The 15,191-nt window shown below is 44.2% G+C and overlaps 1 protein-coding gene across 1 annotated transcript; it reads left to right on the top strand.

Annotated features, from left to right (window-relative positions):
• Positions 1-413: 413 nt before the first annotated feature.
• On the top strand, positions 414-6,469 carry LOC125538807 (uncharacterized). Its single transcript, XM_048702096.2, has 2 exons — positions 414-577; positions 3,318-6,469. Exon 2 carries the CDS (start codon positions 4,180-4,182, stop codon positions 6,121-6,123), a length of 1,944 nt encoding a protein of 647 aa, XP_048558053.2. The 5' UTR covers positions 414-577; positions 3,318-4,179; the 3' UTR covers positions 6,124-6,469.
• The last annotated feature ends 8,722 nt before the right edge of the window (positions 6,470-15,191 follow it).

Genomic DNA, 15,191 nt, shown 5'->3' with positions numbered 1-15,191 from the left:
TATAATTTTTTGTGACGTGCATGAACATTTTATTAGTTAAATTTACGGTCAAAATTTGGCACGAAGTACAATGGGGACCAATAAACCAGGATGGAGGTACTTTCTCCGTCACGGTTTAGAAGGCACAGTTAAATTTGCATGCGTTTCCATAATAAACAAGGTTTAGGGCGCATTGCATTTATTTCTAGTAGCTAATTAGTACTTCGATATACTATTTCTATATGCATGCGTAATGTGAATGCTATTTTTTAGCCCATCCCGCAATCAATAGATAACCACCTAGGTCCCAGAGAATTTTCATGTGCGCCTCCTAAACCGTGACGGAGGGAGTAGTAGTTTCTAATTAATAAAGTGTGGGATCCTTTAAAAAATAAGTAAACCCAGCATTAATCTTGGTTGGTTCATGTCATGCATCCAGCATTTCCATACCGTCCTTCCTCACTTCCCCTCCTACTAAACCCCCTCTGCGCTCTGCCTCTTCCCCTCCTCTTCCTCGTCGGTCCGGTCGGCCTCGCCCTGCCGCTGCCATCCGCCGCAGGCCCCCATCGTCGCGCATTGCCGGCCGTCGACGATTTAGGTATGTGCATTGTCTCCCCTCCCGTCACCTCCCGTGCATGCGCTGAGACAACAAAAGGCTCCGCATTTGATTGAACAGCGTAGGTCCTGACGTGATAGTTTTGGATTTTTGGGGGCAAATCTGGATGGCTGCTGGGTTGGATATCTAGGATCTCCTTTTTGATCGGCTAGGGTTCGGAGGAACTTGAGCCGTTCCCTTTCACGCGCTGATTTTGGGTTGCTTCGTCACGCCGATCACCAAGCTCGTAGCCGTGAATGAGCTCAGTTTGTTCAGACTCCTAGGCACCGAAGGCGTGATATCTCTGTTGGTCTCGTCGTTTGGGAAACATGCTTCTGTATTGTCAAAGTGGGATTCTGAATTCCGATGTGCAGAATCTTTCTCTGTTATGGGGAAAAGGGGAGGGGGGGATGTTTTTCATAGCAAAAACAGGGCAAATTGATTTTTTTTAGCAAAAAAGGGGGTGCAGAACTAGAGTTTTGTTTCTTGAAATAACAATTATAACACCCCCTAATTTTGTTATCAAACTAGAGTTTTGTTTCTCTGTTCTTTTGGAGGGAAAGACGAATAGGCAGATTCTGGTTGTTGTACAGTTTTCCTCTGATTAATGGGGCAACAATCTTCTTAGTTAATGAGACAAGGCGAAGCTCTTGCCTCTGTTTCGGAAAAATATCAAGGGTGAAAACTGAAAACTGTTCTGTTTATTTCTCTTAGCTTCCTATCCTTTCTGTGCTGATGAGATGGAGCAAAGTAATAATAAGAATGATATTGGTTGGTGGTTGCATGTGCCATTTATATTTTTTAAGTTTGTACGATTGTGAGCACACTGGTAAGTCGAAAACAAACATTAACGAGACACATTTTCCCATGGCTTGCAGTAAGTATGAACTCTTGATTTTCCGTTTACAACCTTATCGTTCTTTGAAACGCACATGTACAAGCAGATACACATAACTCTGTTTCCTCTGCTAATTTACATGCTGGACTGCATTCTAAATAATTTTATTTCTATGCATCTGCTTGTTTGTCATCACTACATCTGCATGACAAGATATTGCCTCGGGCCTTTTGGCATCAGTTAGTGGTGCCACAACTTAATGACCAAACCTCTCAAATCCCAATATATTTTGAACCAAGTCATCACTATGTTTGAGCCTGTTATTATAGTTTAAATCCTAGCTGGTTATGTTATGATCGTTCACTTTACTTTTCTCCTTTGTATAATATGGTGATGATTATAGTAAAAATATTTCACTAATCCATGGCTAATGAACTTAAAGACACCTTATTAGAATCTTCGTTGGCATGCTTTCTCAATCACATTGCTTTGTACAGAAAATATGTGCTCTTGGTTCAGGCTTTTGTTAAATTATGCTGCCAATTTTCAAGGACACCAACGATTACATTTACACACGATATCGTTGAAACTTTGTTACGAGATATAAAAGCTGCGAAATGTTATTCTTCATTGTAGTAAATATATATGAAGAAAAAGCTTGTAGAACTTGCTACGAAAGATTTGCTTCTGCAAATTCTGTCTTATTTTTCTGAATTTAATTCGTCCATGTACGACATCCAGTGCCCTTGCTTGTAGTATATTTATCTGTATCCACATGCCACTTCCTTTTTAAGCATCTGCAGTCCCATCGATACAACACCAGCTGGTATTAAAGTAAAACATGTTTGGCTCTTAATTCCAGAATCGTTTATATTACATCCACTGATTATCAAAATCGGTTCGCTCAACCAGTATAACATAAAGCAACCAGCAAGAAGTAGCAGTAGATGGCATGGTTGGTGGTGAGGTTCACAGCCAATGGAGGTGATTAGCTTTAGAGTTTGTAAGGGAGTTCTCCAGTGGAGCTTGAAGAACCGGCCACTGATGAGTGGACTGCGCGTATTGTAGTTTGGGTGATAACTGGAGTACGACGACGTGACCTTTTCCTTTATCTAATAAAAAGAATCAAGAAATAGAAAATAGACCATTAAAGAAATACATGATCGAATAAAGACAAATTTGATGTGTAATAACTGAACTTGCACAGAAGGTAGAGAGACATCTGATGTATTAAGTGATTCCACTCACTGAAGTCACTGATGAAGGTCACCATTATTTTTCTTCGTTTTGTAGTGGATGGAGTGGCTTTATTATCTTCCCAAGCTATCAGTTGTCATTGTCCTTTTTTCTTCTTTTCGAACACGCATCTAAATGCGTGTCATTGTGCATTAGAAGAACACCAGAGAAGGCAGAGAGTACAAGGCACCTATGGTGGAGTTGTAATTGTCCTTCATAAAAATACTGAGAAAGATACCAAAAAGGAGAGCAAAATACACGTTAACCACAATCCACCGGAGAACCATGGCGACTAACCTCCAGTGATATGCAGAATTTACTGGAATATAGGAAACTGAACCCTGCTGGGCGGGAGTGCTTTCTGATCAGTTGAGCACATACATCTAGAAACTGATCTGCCACATGTTTAGCCTATTGCCTTATCTTATGAAACATAAATAGATAATGCAACATATGAAAAACCAGGTATTTGATGTTGGAAACAATAGCTAAAAAATATTACTTCCTTCTGATTTAATTTTGTTTTTTAGGGTGGCAAGAAAGCGAGTGTTGTTCTTTTGTTGCTTGTTGTATACTAGCAAGAAGCGCTTCTGTCCTTCTGTTTTAGAGTGTACTCGTTATCATAATTCTGTGTTTTGCAGGCTCACAAGTTACTTTTTTGGTCTACAGTTTGTCCTTTGTTATCTGGAAGTAGTATATCTCACTTCATACTACTATGAGTCTCCATAATGAGTGTCAACGACAATAGCTGCGTGGCTCAAACTCTGCAAAGCCACAAACATTTTGGACCATCTGTCCAACTTGTGGCACCAAATATCAGTACCACCATGCAATTTTGTTGAAATTTGTCCGCTGCCAGAATTGCTCGAAGCCCTTTATAGCACATGTTTCAACTGAGCAACCTGCTCCTTCTGGTCCAGATCAATAGTTTGCTGGGGTGTGGAAAAATGCAGGAATATTTTCAGAAATTAGATCGCTTCAGAAGTTCGAACCTGGGCAGGTCTGGGCACTCTACAGTGACAAAGATAAGTGTCCCAACTGCTATGCCTTGATACAGAAAGTTGATCTCAAGAACAATAAAGTACATGCAAGATGGCTGGAAGTTTGTCCTGATGGGGAGGTGGAGAAAAGATTGGTAGAAGATCGAACTGTTGGGTGCGGAACATATAGGGTCTCCACCACCCGTGGTATTACGATTTACACCGACACGAAACACTTTTCTCATCCTGTACATGCCATATTCACTGGTAGAAGGAACTCTTATGAGATATATCCTAGGAAAGGTGAAGTTTGGGCCCTTCTCAAGGGATGGGATATTTGTTGGAGTTCAGATGCTCACAACCAAAAGAACTACAAATATGAAGTTGTTCAGGTCCTCTCTGATTTCACGACAGGCACCAGTATCGTTGTCATTCCGCTTGTAAAGATAAAAGTCTTTATTAGCTTATTTATACAGTCTAAAGAGGCCACTCCATACCTGATACCTCAGGAGGACACGGTATGGTTCTCACACTGCGTCCCGTATCATTTGATGAGTGGAGCTGAAAGTGAAGGCATTCCAGAAGGAGCTCTGGAGCTTGATCCTACAGCTCTTCCCCTTAACTTGGCAGAGGCTCTTACCTGTGTTGTTCCAGAAAGCAGTTCACTAAAAGGCCTGAAGTTTGATGCCAAATATGCTGGCTCATCCAGTGGAAATAATTCTCACAAGGGATCCATGAAGGTTGGGGAGAGGCAACATGCTACGTGCACAAATGCAGGGATCTTTACAAAGACACCGGCGGCTGAGAACAGAGGACATAACACTCCATTTTCTGTAGGAGGTACAGATGTTGATGAGCTATCTGGTCATATTGTTCAAGCAAAAGTATCATGTCCTGAATTTTTCAACTTTGACCAACTTCGAGGTGTAAATCAGTTTAGAATGAACCAGGTCTGGGCTGTCTATGATAGTCGAAGCTGTATGCCAAGATCTTATGCTCGAATTACAAAGGTAAAGAGGGCCCCCAAGTTTATGGTACACTTTATTTGGCTGGAGTTTGATCCCACAAATAAAGAGGAGCTGGCTTGGTCTTGTGGGGAACTGCCTGTTGCTTGTGGACATTTCAGGCGTGGAAAATCAGAAACAGCTCAAGAAACTTGCATGTTCTCTCATACTATTTCCTGTCAGAAAAGCAAGATGAGAAACTCCTATGATATATATCCTAGGAAAGGTGAAGTTTGGGCCCTTTTTAAGGGATGGGACATTGGTTGGGGTTCAGATGCTGGCAACCACACAAACTATGAGTATGAGGTTGTTCAAGTTGTCTCTGATTTCACTACAGGAACTAGCATCATCGTCATGCCGCTTGTAAAAATAAAAGGTTTCGTCAGCTTATTTATGCAGTCAAAAGAGGGAAGTGAGTACCCGATACCGCGGGATAGCACACTGAGGTTTTCACATTGTGTCCCTCATCATCTGATGTGTGGAACTGAAAGAGAAGGCGTTCCACAAGGAAGTCTTGAGCTCGATCCTGCAGCACTCCCCCTTCATTTGGAAGAGGCCTTTGCTTCTGTTGTCCTGGAAAAAAGTTCAGCAAAATGTCAGGAGTTTGATGCCAAATGTCCTGGTTCATCAGGTGGAAATAACTCTCGCAAGGGATCCGTTAGGTACGGAGAGAAGCAAGATGCGACATGCATGAACACATGGACGTTTGCAAAGATGCCAAAAGAAGAGAAGACAGAGCATAACACTCCATCTGCTGTAGAATGTACACATGTTGGTGAGAAATCTGAAGATATTGTCCGAACAGAATATGAATGTCCGGATTCAGAGTTCTATGAATTTTCAGAAACAAGACTGCTTCCCAAGTTCGGACCTGGGCAGATCTGGTCCATCTACAGCGATATCGATAAGTTCCCCAATTACTATGCCTTCATAGAGAGTGTTGATCTCAAGAACAACAAAGTACAAGCAAGATGGCTTGATGCATGCCCCCGGGGAGAGGAGGAGAGAAGACTGGTGACAGAAGATCGGCCTGTTGGCTGCGGAACCTTTAAGGTTTCCACTGCGCAGGGCCTTATGACTTACACTGGTGCAGAAATAGCAGAATGCTTTTCTCGTCTTGTGCTTGCTAGACCAACTGGCAGACGAAACGAATATGAAATCGTGCCTCGCCTTGGTGAGGTCTGGGCCGTTTACAAGGACTGGAAGGCTGGATGGACTGCACGCGATTTTAGCAGCTGTGACTATCAGTTGGTGGAGATATTCTGCCACACTAATTCGTCCATACGAGTTCGGCTGTTAAGAAAGGTTGATGGTTACAGGGCAGTATTTACAAAGGAGACAACTGTGGAGACCATAGGCAAGGATGAGTACCTGAAGTTCTCTCACCAGATCCCTTGCTTCCATCTGACAAACGAAGGAGGAGGCAAGCTTCGAGGCTGTTTGGAGCTGGATCCTTATTCCGTGCCGGAGAAGTTTCTCCTGACTGATTGAATTGTGAATCTCTTGGAAGCCTCTTTTCCTGATGGAATTACAGGACGGAAGGTTCTGCCTGGAGTTCTCCATGTATCAGTGATGTTATTCTGTACTCGTTTTACTCCTGCAGCAGTACCGCTAAGATCTAGTACTCTGAACTAAAACCACGACACTTATTAGGGACTAGTAGTTAGCGACTTGGCATTTGTTGCAGTTGGTGTTCTTTATTTTTAGTCTGGTTATTGAACTGCCACTCTTCCTTTTTCTCATAGTAGTTTACTGTAACCGCGAAGGCCACGGTGATGGGTCCTCGAAAATCTCTGTAAAATCAAATCTAACAATAGCTTTGTGTTCATCCATCACCGGGATGGGATACTGTGGCGTAACTGTTGCTCCCATTCATCTTGTTCTTGGTTTTCTCGATGCCCCAACCATTCGAGCTGTGGTGCCTTCCTAGAACTAGGACGGGCACAGCTTTTCATCGTTGAACTAGTAATGGTGCACCTGCGATGCACCTTGTACCAAAGGATACTGCCTGAAAATTTACTGTTGTATATGTCAAATACCTCTGTCAGGAAGGCCAATAACATTCCAGCAACAAAAAAAAGGGAAGACTAATAACAGATATGATAATGCCGAAGCGTCTATTCGATGCACAAATGTCACCATTTTCTGGAAAAAATAAAGGGGTGCCCAAGCTAAATCAGGCCTCAGAAATCAAAGCATAGAAAAAGGCGGGTCTACATATAGATTATAGATTAAGCCTGGAATATTTGACATCCTATTGATATATTTGCACATAGTATAAAAAAAAATCTTTCGACAAAAGAAACGAAACAACATCATAAAAAAAGGATTATGTAGCACCAGATTTACAATATACATTTCATCAAACCAACAGATCATGTGATATTAAAAGGAATAACACTCGCAAAAATCTCTTTCGATGTTGATTGTTATGCAATTTAAATGTATCCATGAACTCAAGGACCATCTTGTATGCACTGTAATCTCCGATACACCATTTGTCTGAAAAGTTCAGCACCGAACTTTGCCCAACGAATGCCCTCATCAGCCAGCCCATGTGAATGCAGCCAACATTCAGGCCTTATTCAGCTAATATAACTACACAAGGATTTATTGTGCTATGATTTTTCTTGCAATGATACATGCATTAATTTTTAAGATTCAGTCATGGAAGATAATTCAGGTTGAGACGGCCTTGACATTTGAATATCAACAACGGAATTTAATAAAGATTTTGGAGCAGGCACTACAATGGTTGCTGTTGGTGAACAAGTCATGGTCAAATCGAAGAGATGAGTGGAGCTTGATCCACCATCCTACTTCGGCCTTGCCCAAACTATCTATGTGATTTGTGGAGTCACTTGTAAGAGCATCTCTAGCAGACCCCGCATCCCGCCGGCCTGCAAAACGCGTTTGCAGTTGGCGGAAAAAGGGCTTTGCAGGCCGATATTGCTTGATAGTTGCAGCATCTTTCGTTTTAGGAATCAGAGTAACCACCCCATAATTAAGTCTTCTAAGTTGCAACTCCTCAGCACGCCTTTTAGAAAGAGCCGCTAAATTAAATTCTCCCCGGCGTGGACGGCCGCAGAGGCAGACCCCCCACACGGACCCGTATAAAAGGATATGCGCGGAATATACTTTTTTACGGGTCGGCTTTTTGGGGGGTCTGCTCGGGCACCGCCGCGTTGACCCGCAAACCAAAGACGCCCAATTCTCGAATTTAACATCTGTTTGGACAAATAAGTTTAAATTCAAACAACATAACACAGTTTAGGCGCAAATAAAAGCTTCAGTTTAGTAGGACAAACGCAAAAGAGGGTCTTGCAAAAGTGACGACCACGTCCGGCATCATCTTGGTCGATCTTCACTCGACGCCATCGAGTCCATCTTGAAGTTCATCGCCACCACCGAATCCACCTCCGACACTTGTTCCAACTCCCGCACCGAAATCATTGACATTGGCACCATATGGGGCAGGGAAAACATCTCCGGCACTGTAACACGCGCTGGCCGACGCAACCATTCTCCTCTTCAAGATTTCTCTCCTTGCTATATCATGCCATTCTTTGGTGAGGTCATCCATGTCATTGCGGTTCACTGTCATGATCTTGTTCTCTTCGGCGAGCAACTTAGACATGGCTTTGTTTTCAGCGGCACATGCTCTTCTCTCCTCAATGACCGCTTTGCGCAGCCCCTCTTCCTTGAGCAATTGCCACTTTTCTTGCTTCTCCCTTGCCTTCTTCTCGGCCAACTCTTTCTTGATCTCCAACGACTTCAACAACATCAACTCATTTGATTGCACCATGCCATCAATCTTCTCCCTCAAGCTCGATGATTCGTGCTCTCTCTTCATCTTCTCCTTAGTCTTCTTGTCGCCATCGGGCTTGTTCAAATTTCTTGGGCCATCATCATCCTCATCCTCATCCATGTTTGTAAGTGAACCTCTCTTCGGTGGGGATTCTTTGTCGATCAACTTCCACTTCTCGCACTCTTTGAACAAGTCCCAACAATGCTCTAGTTTGAAGAATTTGCCTTCCGAAGCTTCCATGTCTTTGTATCTATGTTGGGTCCTACACAATTTGAACAAAGTGAAATGATGCAATCATTTCATATGATGCAATATGATGTGCACAACTTGAACAAAGGCAAAACAAACTCACATAGTCGGATTCCACGGTTTCACTTGGAGGTGCATTGCGTACTTGCTCCAAGCAAGCTGCCCAACGGCTGCACATAGGCTTGATCACATCCCAACACCCTTGAAGCGACCGAAATGTGCGTGGAGTCCTATTAGGGTACTTTGCCATCATGCGGAAGTATTGATCTTCGATCTTTTGCCAATACCTCTTGGCGGTTTGAGAAGTACCCGTGCATGCATCAAGAGATATCGCACTCCATGCCCCGATCAGGATTTGATCTTCCAAGATCGTGTAGTTCTTCGATCTCTGGCTTTTCTCAGTTTTTGTTTGCGATTGCTCATACGCTACCTCATCGATCTCGTCCACTTCTTCCTCACCACCATGATCATCCACGCCCCCCCCCCCCGTTTCATTGTAGTCGAATGCGGCGAACAGGGCTTGATCGATGTCAACGGCGTTGATGTCCAACAAGTTCAGGAACCCGTCAGTTGCATTGTTCGAACCACCGCTATAGTGAACGACAACAAGTCACGAGCTATAGCAAATGGCGAAAAGCAAAGAAAATTGCCATGACCGAAGACGCATACCTTCCGGCCATTTCGTCAAACACCTCGCTTGCGGTGGGAGCAGCACCTTTGAGCGGCATCGTCGGGGAACCTATTTCCGGGGCGGAGGGAGTGGACGAAGGAGGCGGCTTCTTTGTAGCGGAATCCTCTTCCTTTTTACGCCGGTGGCCTTGGCGACCTTCTCCATCGTCGGCCGGGATCGCGCAGCGGCGTTGGCGCCCGGAGCGCGGGCCTTCGCGGCGGGGTGGACGGACTTTGGCCCTGCACGACCATGTTGCCCTGATGCTTGCGGGCAGGCGCTGCGGTACCTTGGGCGACAGCGGGGCCAACATGGCCGGCGACGAGATCCGCCCGAGGGGATTGACCGTGCGGGATCTCGACGGTGACGGGGGACAGCAAGGAGTCATCCATGGCGGCGAAGGACAGCCGGGGAAGATGCAACGGAGCGTGAGGTGGCGGGGCAATGGTGGCGGAGGGTGGGGGAGCGGGAACGGCCGCGCGGAAATGCCCCTCCTGCCAAATCTCGCTGCGGATAGGGGCTGAGCTCGGTTCGTCCTCCCAGCCCGTGAATCTAGAGGTCGGGGGAGATCTTTTGCCGCGCCCCGCAATAAAAAATACGGGTCGGCCGCGAATGCGGTGTCTGGTCAGGCAGGTTTTCCCGCCCTGACCCGCATTTTGGTGGTTATTTTATGGGTCGGGGCGGGATGCGGGGTCTGCTAGAGATGCTCTAAGACAACGATATACTTACATGCGGCGATGGAGAGCAGTGCTTGAAGCAACAGACTTGACGACAGAGTCCTACAGGTTGCAGACGGCGTGGCGGCGGCGGGCATAGATGCGCGGGAGAGTGAAAGAGCCTGCTTACCTGGTTTGTGCTTGACGTCGGGCGGAGCGGATCCACCGCTGAAACGAAAGACTCATCGGCTGCTACAGGCGAGGAAGCGCACACGGCGCTCCAAGTGAGGGTGCGGAGGAGGCCAAATTTGCTGTTTTGACCCTTTTGCGAAAGTTGAGCGAGACCTGATCCTAGTTTTTAAAAAAAAATCGGGATCTGATCATTTTTTCCTATTGCCGTAGTCATTGGCGATAGGTTTACATAATTTACCATCAAGGTCGATGGTGATAGGACTTAACTGCGCTATCACAGTCGTTTGACGTGAAAAATACCCTACTATCAGTCTTTGACGAGTCTTTGACGGCAGGCTGTGTAACGCTACCTCATTTTACTTGGCGGTAAGCTCTTTCATGCATAAAAAAACTAAGGAGTCAGTCAGTGGCAGAAACAATTAGGGCATGCTTGCAGAGATCATTGATCTATCGAAGCTACACGTATGAATTAAAAATGTCAAATCAGACCAACTTGAAGCCAAATAGGCGTTCAGAATATTATTACTAATACTCTGTCTCGATGTATAAGTCATTTGTGTAGTTCTAGATTGATAATTTAACTATTTAAACATATACCAAGACAGCAGAAGTAGTGTTAGAAAATTAGGCAAGTTCATGATTAATTCCAGTAAATAATTCATGACTAGAAGAGATACTAGCATGCAAAAATCTAGCAAACTAGAAGAACAGCAAGACATGCATAACAGCAGCAAACACGTAACAGTAGCTGTAGAAACAGACATGAACAGAGGATGTTGGACGTACTGATCGTTAGCTATTAAGGGTGCGACAGTGTTGATGACGATGTTGGCGACGATCTGCTGCTGACGGCGATGAATACGACGATGAGTAGCACCGCCCGACTTGGACGGAAGACGACCCGTGATGACGAATTTGAGCAGTCGCGCACAGCGCTTCCCAAAAACCTAATTCGTCCTCTCCCGATGCAGGATCGCAAAGACGAACGGTTTCGGAGACCTGCTCTCCCACGCGCCGATGCACGCCGGCGTTTGGGATGGAGTAGACTACGATGGCGGCGCAAGTTGTGAGATGAGGCAAAACCCTAGGTGTTTTTCGGTGTATCTCTGGCCGCAAAAGGAAGCTGCGCTCCTGCAAGGAGACGGACCAGATTTCGGCGGACCATTCACGCGCATGTCGCATGTACGCGCCGCCTCGCCTCGCCTCGCCTCGCCTCGCCTCGCCACGGCCAGGCCAGGCCAGGCCAGGCGAGGCGAGGCGAGGCGAGCGAGCGCGCGCGTGTGGTTTTCCCTTTCTCTTCTCACACATCACTTAGAGTGGTAGAGAGAACCCACTATATAAAGAGGTCCAACTCTTCTTCAACTTCCAAGGTGGGACTAAACTTAGCACCACCACTTTCCATTTTACACATGGGCTTTGAGATTTTAGAAATTGCTATGGGCCTAGCCCATTAATTCTAACAATCCCCCACCAGATCTCAAATACCCATTTAGAGATTTGCCTTCTCTCACCACTTGTTTAATATACCAGTGTTTCAGCAGAGACTGTTAAGTTGAACTTCTGCCTAGAACTTTAAGCTACATCCATTCACAACTTGACAATGGACTATGCCTTGAATTGCTAGTTTTGTGTGAACAGGTTTCACTCAAAGTCTTAACCAGTACCTGACCGCCAGTAGGCTACCCCGCGGTTTGGAGCTTATACGTCATACTCCCTGGTCTCTTCGTGAGTTTACTAGAGATCACCCAAATCTCATAGACTGCGACGTTTACAGTCAGAACTCATATAGGTGTGTTCTTTCAAAACTGCTCTGTAGGACAGCATCTTTACTAATTATAGCCAATAGAACCACATTAAGGCATGTTGCCGGCCTGCCTTACAGATCTGAGCCTTACAGCTCTGAGAGTTTTGCATCTTCACTTGGAGACGATCATAAGTTATTACTCTCCTCAGTTAACCAATAGCTTGTTCTTCCCAGATCCTAATTCACGGGATCTCCGATCACAAAGGTTGGGTTACTACTATGGTGTAACATCTATGGGTCTCATACCCATCTCCCTCGATGCAATATCTATCACATTTCGTGATAGTCCCTTTGTAAAGGGATCTGCCAGGTTTTTGTCTGTTTGTATATACGTAACAGTTATTACTCCAGAGTTTCTCAACTTCCTGACAGACTTCAAACGTCTTTTCACATGTCTTGATGACTTTGCATTATCTTTAGAATTGTTCACTTTAGCGATAACCGTTTGGTTATCACAATTCATAAGAATAGTCGGTACAGGTTTTTCAACAACCGGCAAGTCCATCAAGAGCTCACGCAGCCATTCTGCCTCAACAGTAGCTGTGTCCAAAGCAGTTAATTCTGCTTCCATAGTTGACCTCGTCAATATGGTTTGCTTGCAAGACCTCCATGACACTGCGCCACCACCATGAGTAAATACATACCCACTTGTTGCGTAAAGTACATCAACATCGGAGATCCAATTTGAATCACTATATCCTTCTAGCACAGCAGGATGCCCTGAATAAGTAATTCCGTAACTCATAGTACCTCTCAGATAGCGCAAGACCCTTTCTAGTGCATGCCAATGATCATCACCCGGGTTGGACATGAACCTACTCAGTTTGCTCACAGCAAAAGAGATATCTGGTCTTGTAGCGCTAGCTAAGTACATGAGTGAACCGACAATTTGAGAGTATCTTAATTGATCTCTCGTTTCTTTCTTGTTCTTTCTGAGTGTCACGCTGGGATCATAAGGTGTTGGAGAAGGCTTGCTATCCATAAAACCGAATCGGTTCAAGACCTTCTCAACATAGTGAGATTGCGTTAATGTAATCCCACTCTCATCCTTAATAAGTTTGATGTTTAGAATTACATCGGCTTCTCCCAGATCTTTCATGTCAAAACTTTTTGATAGAAAAGACTTGACCTCATTAATTGCATTAATGTTTGTACCAAAGATCAGTATGTCGTCCACATACAAACATAATATGACACTATTGCCCCCACCATGGCGATAGTAAACACACCTATCAGCCTCGTTAATGACAAATCCTGCAGAAGTCAAAGTTCTTTCAAACTTCTCATGCCATTGCTTAGGTGCCTGTTTCAGACCATACAAAGATTTTAACAACTTGCACACCTTTCTCTCTTCACCCTTTACCACAAACCCGTCAGGCTGATCCATATAGATCTCCTCTTCCAACTCTCCATTGAGAAAAGATGTCTTTACATCCATTTGATGAATGATAAGACCATAAGAGGCAGCCAAGGAAAGTAACACTCGAATGGTGGTCATTCTAGCAACGGGTGAATAGGTGTCAAAGTAATCTTCGCCTTCTTTCTGAGTGTAGCCCTTGGCCACTAGCCGCGCCTTGTATTTATCAATAGTACCATCAGGCTTTAGCTTCTTTTTGAACACCCACTTACAGCCCACAGGTTTACAACCATATGGTCTATCAGTTAGTTCCCAAGTTCCATTAGAAAGAATTGAGTCCATCTCATTATGAACAGCTTCTTTCCAATCATCTACATCCGGAGATGCATATGCTTCTGCAATCGTCTTGGGTGTGTCGTCCACAAGGTATACAATGAAATCATCACCAAAAGATTTTGCAATCCTTTGTCTCTTGTTCCTTCTAGGAACTTCATTGTTATCCTTCTCAAGGACTTCCTCATGTGATTGTTCGAAATATTCATCAGTTGTACTAGATTCAGGAATTATCTCAGAAGAAAATCTAGCAATGCTATGCATATCTTTCATAGGAAATATGTTCTCAAAAAATGTTGCATCACGAGATTCCATTATAGTATCAACATGCATATCAGGTACTTCAGATTTTACCACTAAAAACCTATAAGCAATGCTCCGTTGAGCATACCCTAGAAAGACACAATCCACTGTCTTTGGTCCAAGTTTGCGTTTCTTAGGAATAGGAATATTGACCTTTGCCAAACATCCCCAATTGCGCAAATAAGAAAGTGATGGTTTTCTCCCAACCCACTCCTCATAAGGGGTTTTCTCTTTATTATTGTTGGGAACTCTATTCAGGACATGACATGAAGTCAATAGAGCCTCCCCCCACCATGCCTTAGATAAACCAGCAGTGTCTAACATGGCATTCACCAAGTCAGTCAATGTGCGGTTTTTCCTCTCGGCCACTCCATTTGATTGAGGTGAATAGGGAGGCGTCCTCTCATGAGTAATACCATGTTCCTCACAAAATTCATCAAAAACTTTTGGAAAATACTCTCCACCACGATCGGACCTAAGACGCTTGATCTTTCTCTCTAGTTGATTTTCAACTTCAGCTTTATAGATTTTAAAGTAGTCTAATGCTTCATCTTTAGTTTGCAACAAATAAACATAGCAAAATCTAGTCACATCATCAATCAAAGTCATGAAATATCTCTTTCCACCTTTTGTCACCTCGGCAGCCTTAGTTTCTCTCCTCGGCAGCCTTATGAGGCTTTCGAGGTTGCTTAGATTGCACACAACTATGGCACTTAGAACCTTTGGCAACTGTGAAGTTTGGAATTAAACTCATGCTGGATAGCCGAGACATTAAACCAAAATTAATATGACATAAACGAGAGTGCCAAATACTTGCATCATCATTAACACTAGCACAAATTTGGTTTACTGACTTATTGCAAAAATCTGAAAGAGAAAAGCGGAACAAGCCTCCGCACTCATAGCCTTTTCCTATAAATTGTCCAAATCTTGACACGATTACTTTATTGGACTCTAAAACTACCTTAAATCCATCTCGACATAGAAGGGAGCCGCTAACTAGATTCTTGTTCATAGTAGGGACATGCTGCACGTTCCTTAGTTGCACGATCTTTCCCGAAGTAAACTTCAGATCCACCGTGCCAATGCCACGAACAGAAGCATGTGACCCATTCCCCATTAGGACGGAAGAATCCCTTGCGACCTGATAAGAAGTAAACAGGGAGATGTCAGCACACACATGAACGTTA

The sequence above is a fragment of the Triticum urartu genome, chromosome 2A (genome assembly GCF_056163025.1).
Source record: "Triticum urartu cultivar PI428250 chromosome 2A, HENAU_Tu73, whole genome shotgun sequence".
Classification (NCBI taxonomy): Eukaryota; Viridiplantae; Streptophyta; class Magnoliopsida; order Poales; family Poaceae; genus Triticum; species Triticum urartu.
The sequence above is the reverse complement of the archived record's forward strand: the minus strand, read 5'-3'. Positions and strand labels throughout refer to the sequence as shown.

Coding starts and splice junctions, on each gene's coding strand:
- LOC125538807 (XM_048702096.2), top strand. CDS start 4,180: ATGAGTGGAGCTGAAAGTGAAGGCATTCCAGAAGGAGCTCTGGAGCTT.